This window comes from Gobius niger, assembly GCF_951799975.1.
Source record: "Gobius niger genome assembly, chromosome: 22".
NCBI classification, from domain to species: domain Eukaryota; kingdom Metazoa; phylum Chordata; class Actinopteri; order Gobiiformes; family Gobiidae; genus Gobius; species Gobius niger.
In genome coordinates, this window is record NC_136873.1 from 11,519,576 (window position 1) to 11,543,259 (window position 23,684).

Consider the following 23,684-nt stretch of genomic DNA (forward strand, 5'->3'; position numbering starts at 1 on the left):
TGGAGATTTCCTACTACAACATGAACCGCATCAGGCTGCAGTGGTCCCGCATCTGGCAGGTCATCGGAGACCACTTCAACAAGGTACAGACGACAACTGCAGATACTTCAACAAGGTACAGACGACAGCTATAGATACTTTAACCAGGTACAGGCGACAAACCCCAGGGACATGAGAGGCTGGCGGGGCATCTGACACAGGGACGATCACATTTCATCAGCGATCGTTAAAACAAGAATCCTCCTGATCCTTTAGAAATGTAGGAAATAATAATAAGGATCATTTAAAGAGGGGGTATTGTGCTTTTGTCAGCCCCATAGCACCAGTCTATATCACATTTTTTCATCATTTTTGTCAATTTTTGGGTCAGATTTTTTGTCATTTTTGGGTCAGATTTTTGTCAATTTTTTTGTCATTTTTTCATAATTATTTCATCTTTTTTTGTCAATTTTTTGTCCATTTTTCATTTTTCATCATTTTTTGTCAATTTTTTTGTCAATTTTTTGTCCGTTTTTCATTTTTCATCATTTTTTGTCAGTTTTTTGTCAGTTTTTCATAATTTTTTCATCTTTTTTTGTCGATTTTTTGTCATTTTTTTGTCAGTTTTTCATACTTTTTGGTCAATTTTTTGTCAAATTTTTTGTCATTTTTTCATATTTTTTTCATAATTTTTTCATCTTGTTTTGTCAATTGTTTTGTCAATTTTTTTGTCAATTTTTTTGTCATTTTTTGTCATTTTTTTGTCATTTTTTTTGTCCAAGTTTTCTCACTTTTTTGTCACATCTTCATCATTTTTTTCATCTCAGTTCTGTCGCTATTTTCTCATCTTTTTTCCAGAAGCTTTTGGATTGGGGTAAAGCCGAACTAGAGAGAATGTGCTCGGTTCAGGCGGGAGTTAAGGGGTAAAATGTCTCTCTCAAAATGGCTGTAGTGAATGTCTTGAAATAGGCCTCTGTCTCTTTAAGAACCTCTGAGCCTTTAGACACGCCCCCTCCACACGCTGTCTGTGGCATCAGTGGGGAGGGGGTTCTGCTGAGGAGGCTGGTGACCAAAGCTCGGAGGCGTCTCCAGGAGGTGGGGGCGTTCCTAGGAGGACTCAGGCAAACCTATCCTAAAATGGCCGCCATCAGAGTTTTTACAGATTACTCAAAATGGCCGCCATCAGTTTTTACAGATTACTCAAAATGGCTGCCGTCAAGAGTTTTTACAGATTACTCAAAATGGCTGCCGTCAAGAGTTTTTACAGATTACTCAAAATGGCCGCCATCAGAGTTTTTACAGATCCTGAACTGTTTCCTCCTGATTCTCCATCACCTCCTGTGTGTCTCCTCTGGTCCAGGTGGGCTGTAACCCCAACGAGGACGTGGCCATCTTCGCCGTGGACTCTCTGAGGCAGCTCTCCATGAAGTTCCTGGAGAAAGGAGAACTGGCCAACTTCCGCTTCCAGAAGGACTTCCTGCGACCGTTCGAGCACATCATGAAGAAGAACAGGTTCCTCTCACGCTTGTGTAGTTTGAGTGTTGTGCTGTGTTGAAGATCTGACCCCGTCTCCAGAGCGTGATGACCCTCTCCTGTCCCTCAGGTCTCCCACCATCCGGGACATGGTGATCCGCTGCGTGGCTCAGATGGTGAACTCTCAGGCCGGGAACATCCGCTCCGGCTGGAAGAACATCTTCTCCGTGTTCCACCAGGCGGCTGCGGATCACGACGAGACCATCGTGGAGCTGGCCTTCCAGACCACGGGACACATCGTCTGTGAGAACTTTACTCTGCTCTGAACCTGTCACGGCTCACGCATTTAGGAACACGTTTAAACACAGGACACATGTTAGAACTTTACTAAGCTCTGAACCCGTCACGGCTCACACATTTAGGAACACGTTTAAACACGGGACACATCGTCTGTGAGAACTTTACTCTGAACCCGTCACATTTAGGAACACGTTTAAACATGGTCTGTTAGAACTTTACTAAACCGAGAGCATTTTCTCCAGTTCAGCTTTACCCAAATCCTTGTCACATTTTTGTCATTTTTTCATCATTTTTTGGTCATTTTTTTTGTGATTATTTTGTCATTTTTTCATCATTTTTGGTAATTTTTTTGTGATTTTTTGTGATTTTTTTGTGATTTTTTGTGATTTTTTTCCATTTTTTTTCATTTTTTTCATCCTTTTTTGGTCAAATTTTATGTCAGTTGTCATTTTTTCATCATTTTTTGGTCAAATTTTTGGTCATTTTTTGTCATTTTTTCGTCATTTTTTCATCATTTTTGGTAATTTTTTTGTGATTTTTTTGTCATTTTTTTCATCATTTTTGGTCAAATTTTTTGTCAGTTTTTTGTCATTTTTTTGGGTCATTTTTTCATCATTTTTTCATCATTTTTTGGTCATTTTTTGTCATTTTTTTGTCATTTTTTATCATTTTTTGGTCACATTTTTTGTCACTTTGTCATTTTTTGTCATTTTTTCGTAATTTTTTTGTGATTTTTTGTGATTTTTTTGTGATTTTTTGTGTGATTTTTTTGCGATTTTTTGTGATTTTTTGTGATTTTTTTCATCATTTTTTGTCACTTTCTGTCATTTAGGAACATTTAGAACACGTTTAAACATGGGACACATGGTCAGTTAGAACTTTACTAAACTGTGAACCCGTCACGTCTCACACATTTAGGAACTAACCTTCATGAGGATGTGAGACCGGCCTCAGACTCTGCCCATGTTCAGGTCCAGGCTGAGGTTCTTCATCTGAGCTGGCGTTTTGTGGATCTGTTTCCTCGTGTAAATAAAGTTTCCTGTGTTTGTAGTGAACACGTTCCAGGAGCACTTCGCCGCCGCCATCGACTCGTTCCAGGACGCCGTCAAGTGTCTGTCGGAGTTCGTCTGCAACGCGGCGTTCCCCGACACCAGCATGGAGGCCATCAGGCTGATCCGCCACTGCGCTCGCTACGTGTCCGAGCGGCCGCAGGTCAGACGCTTTACCCTAATCTAACAGAGAGCCTGGGTGAAGCTGACGTGATGTTTCCTCCTGCAGGCTCTGAGGGAGTACACCAGCGACGACATGAACGTGGCTCCAGGAGACCGAGTCTGGGTCCGAGGCTGGTTCCCCATCCTGTTCGAGCTGTCCTGCATCGTCAACCGCTGCAAGCTGGACGTGCGCACCAGGTATGAGATGTTCCTCAGGGTCTGATGTTCCTCTTTTTGTAACATTTTTGTTGTCACTTTTTTGTCATTTTTTCGTCGTTTTTTGTCACATTTTTGTCATTTTTTTATCATTTTTTTATCATTTTTTTTTCTTCATTTTTTTGTCTTTTTAAAAAAAAAAATTCCATTGTTTTTTCATTTTTTTTATCTTTTTTTTTTTTTTCATTTTTTTGTCTTTGTTTCATTTTTTTCCTCATTTTTTGGTCATTTTTTATGTCATTTTTTTGTCACATTTTTGTCACATTTTTATCATTTTTGTATCATTTTTTTTCCATTTTGTGTCTTTTTAAAAAAAAAAATACCCTTGTTTTTTCATTTTTTTTATCATTTTTTATCATTTTTTTTAATCATTTTTTTTAAATAATTTTTTTGTCTTTTTCATTTTTTTCCCCATTTTTGTTTCATTTTTTTTTAATCATTTTTTATCTTTTTTTTTTTCATTTTTTTGTCATTTTTTGTCTTTTTTTGTTCATTTTTTAATAATTTTTTTAAGCATTTTTTTTCCTTTTTTTGTCTTTTTTTCCTTTTGTTTTTCTTTTTTTTCTTTTTTTTTTTGTCATTTTTTTGTCATTTTTTTGGTCGTTTTTTTGTCGTTTTTTTGTGATTTTTGGCAGTGATGTTCCTCAGGGTCTGATGTTCCTCAGGGTCTGATGTTCCTCAGGGTCTGATGTTCCTCTCTCCTCAGGAGTCTGACAGTGATGTTCCTCTCTCCTCAGGGGTCTGACAGTGATGTTCTTCTCCTCAGGGGTCTGACAGTGATGTTCCTCTCTCCTCAGAGGTCTGACAGTGATGTTCCTCTCTCCTCAGGGGTCTGACAGTGATGTTCCTCTCTCCTCAGGGGTCTGACAGTGATGTTCCTCTCTCCTCAGGGGTCTGACAGTGATGTTCCTCTCTCCTCAGGGGTCTGACAGTGATGTTCCTCTCTCCTCAGGGGTCTGACAGTGATGTTCCTCTCTCCTCAGGGGTCTGACAGTGATGTTCCTCTCTCCTCAGGGGTCTGACAGTGATGTTCCTCTCTCCTCAGGGGTCTGACAGTGATGTTCTTCTCTCCTCAGGGGTCTGACGGTGATGTTCTTCTCTCCTCAGGGGTCTGACGGTGATGTTTGAGATCATGAGGAGTTATGGACACTCGTTTGAGAAGCACTGGTGGCACGACCTTTTCAGGATCGTCTTCAGGATCTTTGACAACATGAAGCTCCCGGAGCAGCAGACGGAGGTGAGGAAACACCTGACCTCAACCAGCCAATCAGAGACACTATGGAGAAACATCTGACCTGAACCAGCCAATCAGAGACACTATGTAGAAACACCTGACCTGAACCAACCAATCAGAGACACTATGTAGAAACACCTGACCTGAACCAGCCAATCAGAGACACTATGGAGATCCAGCCAATCAGAGACACTATGTAGAAACACCTGACCTGAACCAGCCAATCAGAGACTTTATTTGGATGTTTGGTTTGTGGTTGTGTTGTGTTTCTGGTTGTGTTGTGTTTGTGTCCTCACGTTTGTGTCGTGTTTGTGTTTGTAGAAGATGGAGTGGATGACGACCACCTGTAACCACGCCCTCTACGCCATCTGTGACGTGTTCACGCACTTCTACGAACCTCTGAGCGACATCCTCCTGCAGGACGTGTTCACGCAGCTGCAGTGGTGCGTCCGCCAAGGTACGGCCCCGCCCACAGCCCGAGGCCCCGCCCACAGCCCGAGGCCCCGCCCACAGCCTGAGGCCAACTGAACACACAACATAAACTTCGTACACTTTTATGAAGGTCCAAAGGTTTATTTAATGACTTCCGCGACAAATAGTTCCCAAAAGTTTGCGCGTTGCTCGTTAGCGTTTGGCTAGGCTAGCAGCAGCAAGGCTAACAGCTAGCCTAGCTACTTAGCTGAAGGCGCAGTTGGAGGAGGTGGTGAATCTCTGGGTAAGTTGAAAGTCAGACTCACGATTCCCCGACTTCTCTCTCAGTGACGGGACAGATAGTGTCGCTGCTACGAACGTGCGGAGTGATATGAAAACACCAACTCAGAGGAACTTTATCAGGAAATAATGAGATCCCATCACATCCACGGAGCTTCTGCTGACGCTGTGAAGAGCCGGATAATAAATATAAATATATATAACTGTTTCCAGATAACGAGCAGCTGGCTCGCTCCGGGACCAACTGTCTGGAGAACCTGGTGATTCTGAACGGAGACAAGTTCAGTCCTGAGGTCTGGGACGTGACCTGCTGCTGCATGAAGGAGATCTTCCAGAACACCTGCCCTCACGCGTACGTCCTCCTACACATATGTATATATATATACTGTATATACACTTGTAGATCTGTATATAGAGATTATAGTGAAGATCTGAGTCTGTCCCCGTGTCCCTCAGGCTGCTGACCTGGAGACCCGTGGGGCAGGATGAGGAGCCTGCAGACGGGAAGCACTTGGTGAGAGCCTGCTCCTCTTCTTCTTCTTCTTCTTCCTCTTCTTCTTCCTCTTCTTCTTGTCTGAGTCTGATGGTGTTTGTTCTTCAGGACGCAGACTTCGACTCTCAGTCTCAGAGCAGCTTCGACCGAGCTCCGTCTGAGCGAGGCCTGAGCCAGATGTCCAGCGACGACACGTGGAAGAGCAAGTCCGGCACACGTGAGTCTGACACGCTTCCACATGTGTGACTCTTCTCCACACTCTTCTCCACACTCTTCTTCTACCAAGACTCTTCTCCACACTCTTCTCCACACTCTTCTTCTACCAAGACTCTTCTCCAGACTCTTCTTCTACCAAGACTTCTCTTCTGTCCAGACTCTTCTTCTGTCCAGACTCTTCTCCTGTCCAGACTCTTCTTCTCTCCAGACTCTTCTTCTCTCCAGACTCTTCTTCTGTCCAGACTCTTCTTCTCTCCAGACTCTTCTTCTGTCCAGACTCTTCTTCTGTCCAGACTCTTCTTCTGTCCAGACTCTTCTTCTGACTCTTCTTCTGTCCCTCTAACCCTGTGTTCCTCAGGAGCTTCTGACCAGAGGCTCTTCGCTGGGCTCCTCATCAAGTGTGTGGTTCAACTGGAGCTGATCCAGACCATCGACAACATCGTGTTCTACCCGACGACCAGCAAGAAGGAGGACGCGGACAACATGGCCGCCGCCCAGGTACTACTACTACTACTACTACTACTACTACTACTACTGTGTACAAATACTGCAGTAACGAGAGAGGAGGAGGACGCGGACAACATGGCCGCCGCCCAGGTACTACTACTACTACTGTGTACAAATACTGCAGTAACGAGAGAGAAGGAGGACGCGGACAACATGGCCGCCGCCCAGGTACTACTACTACTACTGTGTACAAATACTGCAGTAACGAGAGAGAAGGAGGACGCGGACAACATGGCCGCCGCCCAGGTACTACTACTACTACTGTGTACAAATACTGCAGTAACGAGAGGGAAGGAGGACGCGGACAACATGGCCGCCGCTCAGGTACTACTACTACTACTACTACTACTACTGTATACAAATACTGCAGTAACGAGAGAGAAGGAGGACGCGGACAACATGGCCGCCGCTCAGGTACTACTACTACTACTACTACTACTACTACTACTACTACTACTGCGTACAAATACTGTGTACAAATACTACAGTAACGAGAGAGAAGGAGGACGCGGACAACATGGCCGCCGCTCAGGTACTACTACTACTACTACTACTACTACTGCGTACAAATACTGTGTACAAATACTACAGTAACGAGAGAGGAGGAGGACGCGGACAACATGGCCGCCGCTCAGGTACTACTACTACTACTACTACTACTACTACTACTACTACTACTACTACTACTACTGCGTACAAATATTACAGTAACAAGCAAGAAGGAGGACGCGGACAACATGGCCGCCGCTCAGGTACTACTACTACTACTGTGTACAAATACTGTATACAAATACTGCAGTAACGAGCAAGAAGGAGGACGTGGACAACATGGCCGCCGCTCAGGTACTACTACTACTACTACTACTACTACTGTATACAAATACTGCAGTAACGAGAGAGAAGGAGGACGCGGACAACATGGCCGCCGCTCAGGTACTACTACTACTACTACTGTATACAAATACTGCAGTAACGAGAGGGAAGGAGGACGCGGACAACATGGCCGCCGCGCAGGTACTACTACTACTACTACTACTACTACTACTACTGTTACTGTGTACAAATACTGCAGTAACAAGCAAGAAGGAGGACGCGGACAACATGGCCGCCGCTCAGGTACTACTACTACTACTACTACTACTACTGTTACTGTGTACAAATACTGCAGTAACGAGAGAGAAGGAGGACGCAGACAACATGGCCGCCGCCCAGGTACTACTACTACTACTACTACTACTACTACTGTGTACAAATACTGCAGTAACGAGAGAGAAGGAGGACGCGGACAACATGGCCGCCGCCCAGGTACGACTACTGCTACTACTACTACTGTGTACAAATACTGCAGTAACGAGAGAGAAGGAGGACGCGGACAACATGGCCGCCGCGCAGGTACTACTACTACTACTGTGTACAAATACTGCGTACAAATACTGCAGTAACGAGAGAGAAGGAGGACGCGGACAACATGGCCGCCGCTCAGGTACTACTACTACTACTACTACTGTGTACAAATACTGCAGTAACGAGCAAGAAGGAGGACGCGGACAACATGGCCGCCGCTCAGGTACTACTACTACTACTACTACTACTACTTTATACAAATACTGCAGTAACGAGAGAGAAGGAGGACGCGGACAACATGGCCGCCGCTCAGGTACTACTACTACTACTACTACTACTACTGTGTACAAATACTGCAGTAACGAGAGAGAAGGAGGACGCGGACAACATGGCCGCCGCTCAGGTACTACTACTACTACTACTACTGCGTACAAATACTGCAGTAACGAGAGAGAAGGAGGACGCGGACAACATGGCCGCCGCTCAGGTACTACTACTACTACTACTACTACTACTTTATACAAATACTGCAGTAACGAGAGAGAAGGAGGACGCGGACAACATGGCCGCTGCTCAGGTACTACTACTACTACTACTACTACTACTTTATACAAATACTGCAGTAACGAGAGAGAAGGAGGACGCGGACAACATGGCCGCCGCTCAGGTACTACTACTACTGCTGTATACAAATACTGTATACAAATACTGTGTACATATACTGCAGTAACGAGTGAGAAGCTCTTCTTGATTGAGTTCTCAGGCGTCGTTGTACATGTTTTGTTTCAGCGGGACCTCCTGGAGGGGGCGCTAGAGGCCGACCTCCCCTCAGACCAGGGCATGTACTCGCGCCTCGCGGCGCCTCAGCTCTTCACGCTCCTCGACTGCCTCCTCCAGTCGCACCGATTCGCCAAAGAGTTCAACTCCAACAACGAGCAGCGCACGGCCCTGTGGAGAGCAGGTACCGGCCACAGGGGGCGCTATTACAGCCACAGGGGCGCTATTACAGGCCACAGGGGGCGCTATAACGGCCACAGGGGGCACTAGAGACATGATAACAGGCCACAGGGGGCGCTAGAGACATGATAACAGGCCACAGGGGGCGCTAGAGACACTATAACAGCCACAGGGGGCACTAGAGACACTATAACGGCCACAGGGGGCTATAACGGCCACAGGGGGCGCTAGAGACAAGATAACAGGCCACAGGGGGCACTAGAGACACTATAACGGCCACAGGGGGCTATAACGGCCACAGGGGGCACTAGAGACACTATAACAGCCACAGGGGGCACTAGAGACACTATAACGGCCACAGGGGGCTATAACGGCCACAGGGGGCACTAGAGACACTATAACGGCCACAGGGGGCTATAACGGCCACAGGGGGCGCTATAACAGCCACAGGGGGCGCTATAGAGACACAGGGGGCGCTATAACAGCCACAGGGGGCACTATAACAGCCACAGGGGGCGCTATAACAGCCACAGGGGGCGCTATAACAGCCACAGGGGGCGCTATAACAGCCACAGGGGGCACTATAACAGCCACAGGGGGCACTATAACAGCCACAGGGGGCACTATAACAGCCACAGGGGGCACTATAACAGCCACAGGGGGCGCTATAACAGCCACAGGGGGCGCTATAACAGCCACAGGGGGCGCTATAACAGCTACAGGGGGCGCTATAGAGACACAGGGGGCACTATAACAGCCACAGGGGGCGCTATAACAGCCACAGGGGGCGCTATAACAGCTACAGGGGGCGCTATAACAGCCACAGGGGGCGCTATAACAGCCACAGGGGGCGCTATAACAGCCACAGGGGGCACTATAGAGACACAGGGGGCGCTATAACAGCCACAGGGGGCGCTATAACAGCCACAGGGGGCGCTATAACAGCCACAGGGGGCGCTATAACAGCCACAGGGGGCGCTATAACAGCCACAGGGGGCGCTATAACAGCCACAGGGGGCGCTATAACAGCCACAGGGGGCGCTATAACAGCTACAGGGGGCACTATAACAGCCACAGGGGGCGCTATAACAGCCACAGGGGGCACTATAACAGCCACAGGGGGCGCTATAACAGCCACAGGGGGCGCTATAACAGCCACAGGGGGCGCTATAACAGCCACAGGGGGCGCTATAACAGCCACAGGGGGCGCTATAGAGACACAGGGGGCGCTATAACAGCCACAGGGGGCGCTATAACAGCCACAGGGGGCGCTATAACGGCCACAGGGGGCGCTATAACAGACCACAGGGGGCGCTATAGAGACACAGGGGGCGCTATAACAGCCACAGGGGGCGCTATAACAGCCACAGGGGGCGCTATAACGGCCACAGGGGGCGCTATAACGGCCACAGGGGGCGCTATAACGGCCACAGGGGGCGCTATAACGGCCACAGGGGGCGCTATAACGGCCACAGGGGGCGCTATAACGGCCACAGGGGGCGCTATAACGGCTACAGGGGGCGCTATAACGGCTACAGGGGGCGCTATAACGGCCACAGGGGGCGCTATAACGGCCACAGGGGGCGCTATAACGGCCACAGGGGGCGCTATAACGGCTACAGGGGGCGCTATAACGGCCACAGGGGGCGCTATAACGGCCACAGGGGGCGCTATAACGGCCACAGGGGGCGCTATAACGGCCACAGGGGGCGCTATAACGGCCACAGGGGGCGCTATAACGGCCACAGGGGGCGCTATAACAGCCACAGGGGGCGCTATAGACAAGATAACAGGCCACAGGGGGCGCTATAACAGCCACAGGGGGCACTAGAGACACTATAACAGCCACAGGGGGCACTAGAGACACTATAACAGCCACAGGGGGCGCTATAACGGCCACAGGGGGCGCTATAACAGCCACAGGGGGCGCTATAACAGCCACAGGGGGCACTAGAGACACTATAACAGCCACAGGGGGCGCTATAACGGCCACAGGGGGCGCTATAACAGCCACAGGGGGCGCTATAACAGCCACAGGGGCGCTATAACGGCCACAGGGGGCGCTATAACAGCCACAGGGGCGCTATAACAGCCACAGGGGGCGCTAGAGACGCTATAACGGCCACAGGGGGCGCTATAGAGACACAGGGGCGCTATTTCAGCCACAGGGGGTGCTATAACGGCCACAGGGGCGCTATACCGGCCACAGGGGGCACTATAACGGCCACAGGGGGCACTATAACGGCCACAGGGGGCACTATAACGGCCACAGGGGGCACTATAACAGCCACAGGGGGCACTAGAGACACTATACCGGCCACAGGGGGCACTATAACGGCCACAGGGGGCACTAGAGACACTATAACGGCCACAGGGGGCGCTATAACAGCCACAGGGGGCACTAGAGACACTATACCGGCCACAGGGGGCACTATAACGGCCACAGGGGGCACTAGAGACACTATAACGGCCACAGGGGGCGCTATAACAGCCACAGGGGGCACTAGAGACACTATACCGGCCACAGGGGGCACTATAACGGCCACAGGGGGCACTAGAGACACTATAACGGCCACAGGGGGCGCTATAACGGCCACAGGGGCGCTATACCGGCCACAGGGGGCACTATAACGGCCACAGGGGGCGCTAGAGACACTATAACGGCCACAGGGGGCGCGAGAGACACTATAACGGCCACAGGGGGCGCGAGAGACACTATAACAGACCACAGGGGGCACTAGAGACACTATAACAGCCACAGGGGGCACTAGAGACGCGATAACAGGCCACAGGGGGCACTAGAGACACTATAACAGACCACAGGGGGCACTAGAGACACTATAACAGCCACAGGGGGCACTAGAGACGCGATAACAGGCCACAGGGGGCACTAGAGACACTATAACAGACCACAGGGGGCGCTAGAGACATGATAACAGACCACAGGGGGCACTAGAGACACTATAACAGGCCACAGGGGGCGCTATAGAGACACATGGGGACTGCAGTGCTGTAGAGGGTCATGTGTTTCTCTCTGGTCTTCAGGTTTCAAAGGGAAGTCGAAGCCGAACCTCCTGAAACAGGAGACGTCCAGTCTGGCCTGTTCCCTCAGGATCCTCTTCAGGATGAACTCTGACCCCAGACTCCAGGACGCCTGGCCCGACATCCAGACACGCCTCCTCCTGTGAGTAACGCACCAGACAGTAGCCTAGCCTAGCTCCTAGCTTACAATTGGCTTGTTGCACAATGTGGCTACGCTAGTTCCTCTGAGCTGAAGTTGTGGGCGCTAGCACTTCCTGTTCATATTAATTTCCATGAAGATTAGCTTAGACCTGTTCGAATCATGGTATTTCCTACAGATTCAGTGGTGGGCGTGAGTTCCTGGTAGACGATCACTTACCGCAGGTGAAAGAGTTGCTGTACAGAGTAAATATTTCAATGGAGCAGACGTCTATGTTCATAAGGATCAGTGAGTTTGTCTTGAAGCTAAAAGCTAATATTTCATGTAGGGCTGCTCGATTATTGAAAAAATAATAATCACGATCATTTTTGTCATAATTGAAATCACGATTATTCAAACGATTATTTGTTGCCTTTAAAAAATCCATCAAAAAAGTGACAAAAATCCAGCAAAAAAAAGACAAAAATCCATCAAAAAAAGACAAAAATCCATCAAAAAAAGACAAAAATCCAGCAAAAAAAAGACAAAAATCCATCAAAAAAAAGACAAAAATCCATCAAAAAAAAAAAAAAATCCATCAAAAAAAAGACAAAAATCCATCCAAAAAAAAAAAAAAATCCATCAAAAAAAAGACAAAAATCCAGCAAAAAAAAGACAAAAATCAGCAAAAAAAAACAAAAAATCCATAAAAAAAAAAAAAAAAAATCAGCAAAAAAAGACAAAAATCCAGCAAAAAAAAGACAAAAATCCATCAAAAAAAAGACAAAAATCCATCAAAAAAAAGACAAAAATCCATAAAAAAAAAGAAAAAAATCCATCAAAAAAAAGAAAAAAATCCAGCAAAAAAAAAAAAAAAAATCCATCAAAAAAAAGACAAAAATCCATCAAAAAAAAGACAAAAATCCATCAAAAAAAAGACAAAAATCCATCAAAAAAAAGACAAAAATCCATCAAAAAAAAGACAAAAATCCATCAAAAAAGTGACAAAAATCCATCAAAAAAAAGACAAAAATCCATCAAAAAAATGACAAAAATCCATCAAAAAAAAGACAAAAATCCATCAAAAAAGTGACAAAAATCCATCAAAAAAAAGACAAAAATCCATCAAAAAAAGACAAAAATCCATCAAAAAAAGACAAAAATCCATCAAAAAAGTGACAAAAATCCATCAAAAAAAAGACAAAAATCCATCAAAAAAGTGACAAAAATCCATCAAAAAAGTGACAAAAATCCATCAAAAAAGTGACAAAAATCCATCAAAAAAAAAGACAAAAATCCATCAAAAAAGTGACAAAAATCCATCAAAAAAGTGACAAAAATCCATCAAAAAAAAGACAAAAATCCATCAAAAAAAGACAAAAATCCATCAAAAAAAAGACAAAAATCCATCAAAAAAAAGACAAAAATCCATCAAAAAAAGACAAAAATCCATCAAAAAAAGACAAAAATCCATCAAAAAAAAGACAAAAATCCATCAAAAAAAAGACAAAAATCCATCAAAAAAGTGACAAAAATCCATCAAAAAAGTGACAAAAATCCATCAAAAAAGTGACAAAAATCCATCAAAAAAGTGACAAAAATCCATCAAAAAAGTGACAAAAATCCATCAAAAAAGTGACAAAAATCCATCAAAAAAGTGACAAAAATCCATCAAAAAAAAGACAAAAATTCATCAAAAAAAGACAAAAATCCATCAAAAAAAAGACAAAAATCCATCAAAAAAAAGACAAAAATCCATCAAAAAAAAGACAAAAATCCATCAAAAAAAAGAAAAAAATCCAGCAAAAAAAGACAAAAATCCATCAAAAAAAAGACAAAAATCCATCAAAAAAAAGACAAAAATCCATCAAAAAAGTGACAAAAATCCATCAAAAAAGTGACAAAAATCCATCAAAAAAAAGACAAAAATCCATCAAAAAAAAGACAAAAATCCATCAAAAAAAAGACAAAAATCCATCAAAAAAAAGAAAAAAATCCAGCAAAAAAAGACAAAAATCCATCAAAAAAAAGACAAAAATCCATCAAAAAAGTGACAAAAATCCATCAAAAAAGTGACAAAAATCCATCAAAAAAGTGACAAAAATCCATCAAAAAAAGACAAAAATCCATCAAAAAAAAGACAAAAATCCATCAAAAAAGTGACAAAAATCCATCAAAAAAGTGACAAAAATCCATCAAAAAAGTGACAAAAATCCATCAAAAAAAAGACAAAAATCCATCAAAAAAGTGACAAAAATCCATCAAAAAAGTGACAAAAATCCATCAAAAAAGTGACAAAAATCCATCAAAAAAGTGACAAAAATCCATCAAAAAATGACAAAAATCCATCAAAAAAGTGACAAAAATCCATCAAAAAAGTGACAAAAATCCATCAAAAAAAAGACAAAAATCCATAAAAAAAAAAAAAAAATCCATAAAAAAAAAGACAAAAATCCATAAAAAAAGTGACAAAAATCCATTAAAAAAGTGACAAAAATCCATAAAAAAAGTGACAAAAATCCATCAAAAAAAAGACAAAAATCCATCAAAAAAAAAAAAAAATACATCAAAAAAAAGACAAAAATCCATCAAAAAAGTGACAAAAATCCATCAAAAAAGTGACAAAAATCCATCAAAAAATGACAAAAATCCATCAAAAAAGTGACAAAAATCCATCAAAAAAGTGACAAAAATCCATCAAAAAAAAAGACAAAAATCCATAAAAAAAAAAAAAAATCCATAAAAAAAAAGACAAAAATCCATCAAAAAAGTGACAAAAATCCATAAAAAAGTGACAAAAATCCATAAAAAAAGTGACAAAAATCCAGCAAAAAAAAGAAAAAAATCCATCAAAAAAAATGACAAAAATCCATCAAAAAAAAGACAAAAATCCATCAAAAAAAAAAAAAAATCCATCAAAAAAAAGACAAAAATCCATCAAAAAAGTGACAAAAATCCATCAAAAAAGTGACAAAAATCCATCAAAAAAATGACAAAAATCCATCAAAAAAAAGACAAAAATCCATAAAAAAAAAAAAAAAAAATCCATAAAAAAAAAGACAAAAATCCATCAAAAAAGTGACAAAAATCCATAAAAAAAGTGACAAAAATCCATAAAAAAGTGACAAAAATCCAGCAAAAAAAAGACAAAAATCCATCAAAAAAATGACAAAAATCCATCAAAAAAATGACAAAAATCCATCAAAAAAAGACAAAATCCATTAAAAAAAAGACAAAAATCCATCAAAAAAATGACAAAAATCCATCAAAAAAGTGACAAAAATCCATCAAAAAAGTGACAAAAATCCATCAAAAAAAAGACAAAAATCCATCAAAAAAAAAAAAAAATCCATCAAAAAAGAGACAAAAATCCAGCAAAAAAGTGACAAAAATCCATCAAAAAAAAGACAAAAATCCATAAAAAAAAAGACAAAAATCCATCAAAAAAGTGACAAAAATCCATAAAAAAAGTGACAAAAATCCATAAAAAAAGTGACAAAAATCCATCAAAAAAAAGACAAAAATCCATCAAAAAAATAAAAAAATCCATCAAAAAAAAGACAAAAATCCATCAAAAAAGTGACAAAAATCCATCAAAAAAGTGACAAAAATCCATCAAAAAATGACAAAAATCCATCAAAAAAGTGACAAAAATCCATCAAAAAAGTGACAAAAATCCATCAAAAAAAAGACAAAAATCCATCAAAAAAAAGACAAAAATCCATAAAAAAAAAGACAAAAATCCATCAAAAAAGTGACAAAAATCCATAAAAAAAGTGACAAAAATCCATCAAAAAAGTGACAAAAATCCAGCAAAAAAAAGACAAAAATCCATCAAAAAAATGACAAAAATCCATCAAAAAAAAGACAAAAATCCATCAAAAAAAAAAAAAAATCCATCAAAAAAAAGACAAAAATCCATCAAAAAAGTGACAAAAATCCATCAAAAAAGTGACAAAAATCCATCAAAAAAGTGACAAAAATCCATAAAAAAAAAAAAAAAAAATCCATAAAAAAAAAGACAAAAATCCATCAAAAAAGTGACAAAAATCCATAAAAAAAGTGACAAAAATCCATAAAAAAAGTGACAAAAATCCAGCAAAAAAAAGACAAAAATCCATCAAAAAAATGACAAAAATCCATCAAAAAAATGACAAAAATCCATCAAAAAAAGACAAAATCCATTAAAAAAAAGACAAAAATCCATCAAAAAAATGACAAAAATCCATCAAAAAAGTGACAAAAATCCATCAAAAAAGTGACAAAAATCCATCAAAAAAAAGACAAAAATCCATCAAAAAAAAAAAAAAATCCATCAAAAAAAAGACAAAAATCCAGCAAAAAAGTGACAAAAATCCATCAAAAAAAAGACAAAAATCCATCAAAAAAAAGACAAAAATCCATCAAAAAAGTGACAAAAATCCATAAAAAAAGTGACAAAAATCCATAAAAAAAGTGACAAAAATCCAGCAAAAAAAAGACAAAAATCCATCAAAAAATGACAAAAATCCATCAAAAAAATGACAAAAATCCATCAAAAAAAAGACAAAAATCCATCAAAAAAATGACAAAAATCCATTAAAAAAAAAAAGACAAAAATCCATCAAAAAAAAGACAAAAATCCATCAAAAAAAGACGAAATCCATTAAAAAAAAGACTAAAATCCATCAAAAAAATGACAAAAATCCATTAAAAAAAATTACAAAAATCCATCAAAAAAAAGACAAAAATCCATCAAAAAAAAGACAAAAATCCATCAAAAAAGTGACAAAAATCCATCAAAAAAAAGACAAAAATCCATCAAAAAAAAAAAAAAATCCATCAAAAAAAAGACAAAAATCCAGCAAAAAAGTGACAAAAATCCATCAAAAAAAAGACAAAAATCCATCAAAAAAAAGACAAAAATCCATCAAAAAAGTGACAAAAATCCATAAAAAAAGTGACAAAAATCCATAAAAAAAGTGACAAAAATCCAGCAAAAAAAGACAAAAATCCATCAAAAAAATGACAAAAATCCATCAAAAAAATGACAAAAATCCATCAAAAAAAAGACAAAAATCCATCAAAAAAAAGACAAAAATCCATTAAAAAAAAAAAGACAAAAATCCATCAAAAAAAAGACAAAAATCCATCAAAAAAAGACAAAATCCATTAAAAAAAAGACTAAAATCCATCAAAAAAATGACAAAAATCCATAAAAAAAGTGACAAAAATCCATCAAAAAAAAGACAAAAATCCATCAAAAAAAAGACAAAAATCCATCAAAAAAGTGACAAAAATCCATAAAAAAAGTGACAAAAATCCATAAAAAAGTGACAAAAATCCAGCAAAAAAAAGACAAAAATCCATCAAAAAAAATGACAAAAATCCATCAAAAAAATGACAAAAATCCATCAAAAAAAAGACAAAAATCCATCAAAAAAATGACAAAAATCCATTAAAAAAAAAAAGACAAAAATCCATCAAAAAAAAGACAAAAATCCATCAAAAAAAGACAAAAATCCATCAAAAAAGTGACAAAAATCCATCAAAAAAGTGACAAAAATCCATCAAAAAAAAGACAAAAATCCATCAAAAAAAGACAAAAATCCATCAAAAAAAAGACAAAAATCCATCAAAAAAAAGACAAAAATCCATCAAAAAAAGACAAAAATCCATCAAAAAAAGACAAAAATCCATCAAAAAAAAGACAAAAATCCATCAAAAAAAAGACAAAAATCCATCAAAAAAGTGACAAAAATCCATCAAAAAAGTGACAAAAATCCATCAAAAAAGTGACAAAAATCCATCAAAAAAGTGACAAAAATCCATCAAAAAAGTGACAAAAATCCATCAAAAAAGTGACAAAAATCCATCAAAAAAGTGACAAAAATCCATCAAAAAAAAGACAAAAATTCATCAAAAAAAGACAAAAATCCATCAAAAAAAAGACAAAAATCCATCAAAAAAAAGACAAAAATCCATCAAAAAAAAGACAAAAATCCATCAAAAAAAAGAAAAAAATCCAGCAAAAAAAGACAAAAATCCATCAAAAAAAAGACAAAAATCCATCAAAAAAAAGACAAAAATCCATCAAAAAAGTGACAAAAATCCATCAAAAAAGTGACAAAAATCCATCAAAAAAAAGACAAAAATCCATCAAAAAAAAGACAAAAATCCATCAAAAAAAAGACAAAAATCCATCAAAAAAAAGAAAAAAATCCAGCAAAAAAAGACAAAAATCCATCAAAAAAAAGACAAAAATCCATCAAAAAAGTGACAAAAATCCATCAAAAAAGTGACAAAAATCCATCAAAAAAGTGACAAAAATCCATCAAAAAAAGACAAAAATCCATCAAAAAAAAGACAAAAATCCATCAAAAAAGTGACAAAAATCCATCAAAAAAGTGACAAAAATCCATCAAAAAAGTGACAAAAATCCATCAAAAAAAAGACAAAAATCCATCAAAAAAGTGACAAAAATCCATCAAAAAAGTGACAAAAATCCATCAAAAAAGTGACAAAAATCCATCAAAAAAGTGACAAAAATCCATCAAAAAATGACAAAAATCCATCAAAAAAGTGACAAAAATCCATCAAAAAAGTGACAAAAATCCATCAAAAAAAGACAAAAATCCATAAAAAAAAAAAAAAAATCCATAAAAAAAAAGACAAAAATCCATAAAAAAAGTGACAAAAATCCATTAAAAAAGTGACAAAAATCCATAAAAAAAGTGACAAAAATCCATCAAAAAAAAGACAAAAATCCATCAAAAAAAAAAAAAAATACATCAAAAAAAAGACAAAAATCCATCAAAAAAGTGACAAAAATCCATCAAAAAAGTGACAAAAATCCATCAAAAAATGACAAAAATCCATCAAAAAAGTGACAAAAATCCATCAAAAAAGTGACAAAAATCCATCAAAAAAAAAGACAAAAATCCATAAAAAAAAAAAAAAATCCATAAAAAAAAAGACAAAAATCCATCAAAAAAGTGACAAAAATCCATAAAAAAGTGACAAAAATCCATAAAAAAAGTGACAAAAATCCAGCAAAAAAAAGAAAAAAATCCATCAAAAAAAATGACAAAAATCCATCAAAAAAAAGACAAAAATCCATCAAAAAAAAAAAAAAATCCATCAAAAAAAAGACAAAAATCCATCAAAAAAGTGACAAAAATCCATCAAAAAAGTGACAAAAATCCATCAAAAAAATGACAAAAATCCATCAAAAAAAAGACAAAAATCCATAAAAAAAAAAAAAAAAATCCATAAAAAAAAAGACAAAAATCCATCAAAAAAGTGACAAAAATCCATAAAAAAAGTGACAAAAATCCATAAAAAAGTGACAAAAATCCAGCAAAAAAAAGACAAAAATCCATCAAAAAAATGACAAAAATCCATCAAAAAAATGACAAAAATCCATCAAAAAAAGACAAAATCCATTAAAAAAAAGACAAAAATCCATCAAAAAAATGACAAAAATCCATCAAAAAAGTGACAAAAATCCATCAAAAAAGTGACAAAAATCCATCAAAAAAAAGACAAAAATCCATCAAAAAAAAAAAAAAATCCATCAAAAAAGAGACAAAAATCCAGCAAAAAAGTGACAAAAATCCATCAAAAAAAAGACAAAAATCCATAAAAAAAAAGACAAAAATCCATCAAAAAAGTGACAAAAATCCATAAAAAAAGTGACAAAAATCCATAAAAAAAGTGACAAAAATCCATCAAAAAAAAGACAAAAATCCATCAAAAAAAAAAAAAAATCCATCAAAAAAAAGACAAAAATCCATCAAAAAAGTGACAAAAATCCATCAAAAAAGTGACAAAAATCCATCAAAAAATGACAAAAATCCATCAAAAAAGTGACAAAAATCCATCAAAAAAGTGACAAAAATCCATCAAAAAAAAGACAAAAATCCATCAAAAAAAAGACAAAAATCCATAAAAAAAAAGACAAAAATCCATCAAAAAAGTGACAAAAATCCATAAAAAAAGTGACAAAAATCCATCAAAAAAGTGACAAAAATCCAGCAAAAAAAAGACAAAAATCCATCAAAAAAATGACAAAAATCCATCAAAAAAAAGACAAAAATCCATCAAAAAAAAAAAAAAATCCATCAAAAAAAAGACAAAAATCCATCAAAAAAGTGACAAAAATCCATCAAAAAAGTGACAAAAATCCATCAAAAAAGTGACAAAAATCCATAAAAAAAAAAAAAAAAATCCATAAAAAAAAAGACAAAAATCCATCAAAAAAGTGACAAAAATCCATAAAAAAAGTGACAAAAATCCATAAAAAAAGTGACAAAAATCCAGCAAAAAAAAGACAAAAATCCATCAAAAAAATGACAAAAATCCATCAAAAAAATGACAAAAATCCATCAAAAAAAGACAAAATCCATTAAAAAAAAGACAAAAATCCATCAAAAAAATGACAAAAATCCATCAAAAAAGTGACAAAAATCCATCAAAAAAGTGACAAAAATCCATCAAAAAAAAGACAAAAATCCATCAAAAAAAAAAAAAAATCCATCAAAAAAAAGACAAAAATCCAGCAAAAAAGTGACAAAAATCCATCAAAAAAAAGACAAAAATCCATCAAAAAAAAGACAAAAATCCATCAAAAAAGTGACAAAAATCCATAAAAAAAGTGACAAAAATCCATAAAAAAAGTGACAAAAATCCAGCAAAAAAAAGACAAAAATCCATCAAAAAATGACAAAAATCCATCAAAAAAATGACAAAAATCCATCAAAAAAAAGACAAAAATCCATCAAAAAAATGACAAAAATCCATTAAAAAAAAAAAGACAAAAATCCATCAAAAAAAAGACAAAAATCCATCAAAAAAAGACGAAATCCATTAAAAAAAAGACTAAAATCCATCAAAAAAATGACAAAAATCCATTAAAAAAAATTACAAAAATCCATCAAAAAAAAGACAAAAATCCATCAAAAAAAAGACAAAAATCCATCAAAAAAGTGACAAAAATCCATCAAAAAAAAGACAAAAATCCATCAAAAAAAAAAAAAATCCATCAAAAAAAAGACAAAAATCCAGCAAAAAAGTGACAAAAATCCATCAAAAAAAAGACAAAAATCCATCAAAAAAAAGACAAAAATCCATCAAAAAAGTGACAAAAATCCATAAAAAAAGTGACAAAAATCCATAAAAAAAGTGACAAAAATCCAGCAAAAAAAGACAAAAATCCATCAAAAAAATGACAAAAATCCATCAAAAAAATGACAAAAATCCATCAAAAAAAAGACAAAAATCCATCAAAAAAATGACAAAAATCCATTAAAAAAAAAAAGACAAAAATCCATCAAAAAAAAGACAAAAATCCATCAAAAAAAGACAAAATCCATTAAAAAAAAGACTAAAATCCATCAAAAAAATGACAAAAATCCATAAAAAAAGTGACAAAAATCCATCAAAAAAAAGACAAAAATCCATCAAAAAAAAGACAAAAATCCATCAAAAAAGTGACAAAAATCCATAAAAAAAGTGACAAAAATCCAGCAAAAAAAAGACAAAAATCCATCAAAAAAAATGACAAAAATCCATCAAAAAAATGACAAAAATCCATCAAAAAAAAGACAAAAATCCATCAAAAAAATGACAAAAATCCATTAAAAAAAAAAAGACAAAAATCCATCAAAAAAAAGACAAAAATCCATCAAAAAAAGACAAAAATCCATCAAAAAAATGACAAAAATCCATTAAAAAAAAAAAGACAAAAATCCATCAAAAAAAAGACTAAAATCCATCAAAAAAATGACAAAAATCCATTAAAAAAAATTACAAAAATCCATCAAAAAAAAGACAAAAATCCATCAAAAAAAAGACAAAAATCCTGTTTGTGCCCCGGTTTGAGCCTGACCTGACTGGTTTGAGCCTGACCTGACTGGTTTGAGCCTGACCTGACTGGTCTGAGCCGGTCTGAGCCTGTCCTGACTGGTCTGAGCCTGTGTCTCTGTTCCAGCGTGTGCTCGGAGGCGCTGGATTACTTCATCGCTCTGACGTCGGAGTCTCACCGCGAGGCCTGGAACAGTCTGTTAATGCTGCTGCTGACGAGGACGCTGCGCCTCAACGACCTCAAGGTGATTCACACAGACACACAAGCCCCGCCCTCCCCACACGCGTGTTAAATAACCACACGCCTCTGCTCTCAGTTCCAGCCTCACGCCGCCTGCTTTTACCCCCGTCTGTGTGAGATGATGCAGTTCGACCTGATCCCGGAGCTGCGGGCGGCGCTCAGGCGCTTCTTCCTGCGCATCGGCTCCGTGTTCAGCATCCACTCGCCTCCAGGGGGCGCCGTGTCGCCTGCAGGGGGCGCCGTGTCGCCTCCAGGGGGCGCCGTGTGAGGACGTCCCACACGGTCCCGAAGTGTCGCTTTGTTCATGAGATTTTATCTATTTATTTTGGGAGTTTATTTTGTTTTGTCTAATCGTTCTTTTTTTTTTTTACAAACTTTGATTCATATCCTGTTTCCCATCATGCATTCCTCTCCCGAACGCCCCGCCCACACCGCGGCTCCGCCTCCTTTTTAAACGTGGCGTTCGGGAGCGTCGGGTCAGGTCCAAGTGCTTTAAATCAAACTGTTTCCACGACGCGTTTCCTCTGGTTTGTTTCCTCTGGTTCATCTTCTTCTTCTTCTTCATGGTCTTCATCTCGTCTTCATGGTCTTCATCATCTTCTTCTTCATGGTCTTCGTCCCTCTGGCTTTGGGGAAATATAAATATATAAATATAAACCGGTGTAAATGTCCTGATGTAAGATACGGCGGCTGTGACGATGTAAAACTGAAATAAAGTCTGAGCCTCGACTCCAGCGTCTCTGTTACGCCTAAAACATGCACAATGGAAACCTCAAGTGATCATGTGACCTTTAGATCTGAACAGGATGAATGAGAATCACATGAACCTCTGTGGCTGCAGTGGCTCAGGACGTCCACCAGGGGGCTCCGCCGCGCGCAGCTGTGGTAACAAAGGTTTCCATGGAAACGCCGCCCTTTGTTTTAGAGGCTGGTGTTTAACAAAGAGCGAGTCTGAGGAAGTTTCACAGCACTAACCCCACTTTAGTTTATTATTATTAATGAAGCAAATACAAACAGCAGGGACAGTGTGGAAGATTAATCAAAAGAACGGTATAAACGGCATTTACTTATTGAAAAGACAAAAGTGTAAAGGGGTCATTTCTTCTATAAGATTGTCTATAGCAGTGGTTCCCAAAGTGGGGGTCGTGATTTCCAGATGAAATAAGAAAAGGATATTTCTGAACGTAAAACAGCCGATAATCTGTGAAGTTTAAAAACATAATTCCTTGATTTTCAAATATTTTCTGCCTTAAAGTCGCATAAGAGGCAATAACTTTATACACCGGGTCCAGAGTTAATTTCGTCGACAAAAATCCATCAAAAAAATTACAAAAATCCATCAAAAAAGTGACAAAAATCCATCAAAAAAAAGACAAAAATCCATCAAAAAAGTGACAAAAATCCATCAAAAAAAGACAAAAATCCATCAAAAAAGTGACAAAAATCCATCAAAAAAGTGACAAAAATCCATCAAAAAAGTGACAAAAATCCATCAAAAAAATGACAAAAATCCATTAAAAAAAAAGACAAAAATCCATCAAAAAAATGACAAAAATCCATCAAAAAAAGACAAAAATCCATCAAAAAAGTGACAAAAATCCATCAAAAAAAGACAAAAATCCATCAAAAAAGTGACAAAAATCCATCAAAAAAGTGACAAAAATCCATCAAAAAAGTGACAAAAATCCATCAAAAAAATTACAAAAATCCATCAAAAAAATTACAAAAATCCATCAAAAAAGTGACAAAAATCCATCAAAAAAGTGACAAAAATCCATCAAAAAAGTGACAAAAATCCA

General features: G+C 38.1%; 1 protein-coding gene across 1 annotated transcript; it reads left to right on the forward strand.

The window, feature by feature from the left end:
• Nucleotides 1-6: 6 nt before the first annotated feature.
• Nucleotides 7-22,153, forward strand: LOC306981211 (brefeldin A-inhibited guanine nucleotide-exchange protein 2-like; the record flags this gene model as incomplete). The annotated part of the gene is made up of 15 exons (XM_079580774.1): nucleotides 7-83; nucleotides 1,340-1,491; nucleotides 1,583-1,755; nucleotides 2,804-2,964; nucleotides 3,031-3,161; nucleotides 4,287-4,416; nucleotides 4,735-4,870; nucleotides 5,338-5,476; nucleotides 5,581-5,638; nucleotides 5,726-5,834; nucleotides 6,192-6,331; nucleotides 8,474-8,645; nucleotides 11,687-11,825; nucleotides 21,772-21,889; nucleotides 21,962-22,153. Exons 1-15 carry the CDS (start codon nucleotides 21-23, stop codon nucleotides 22,151-22,153), a joined length of 2,013 nt encoding a protein of 670 aa, XP_079436900.1. The 5' UTR covers nucleotides 7-20.
• Between the last annotated feature and the right edge of the window lie 1,531 nt (nucleotides 22,154-23,684).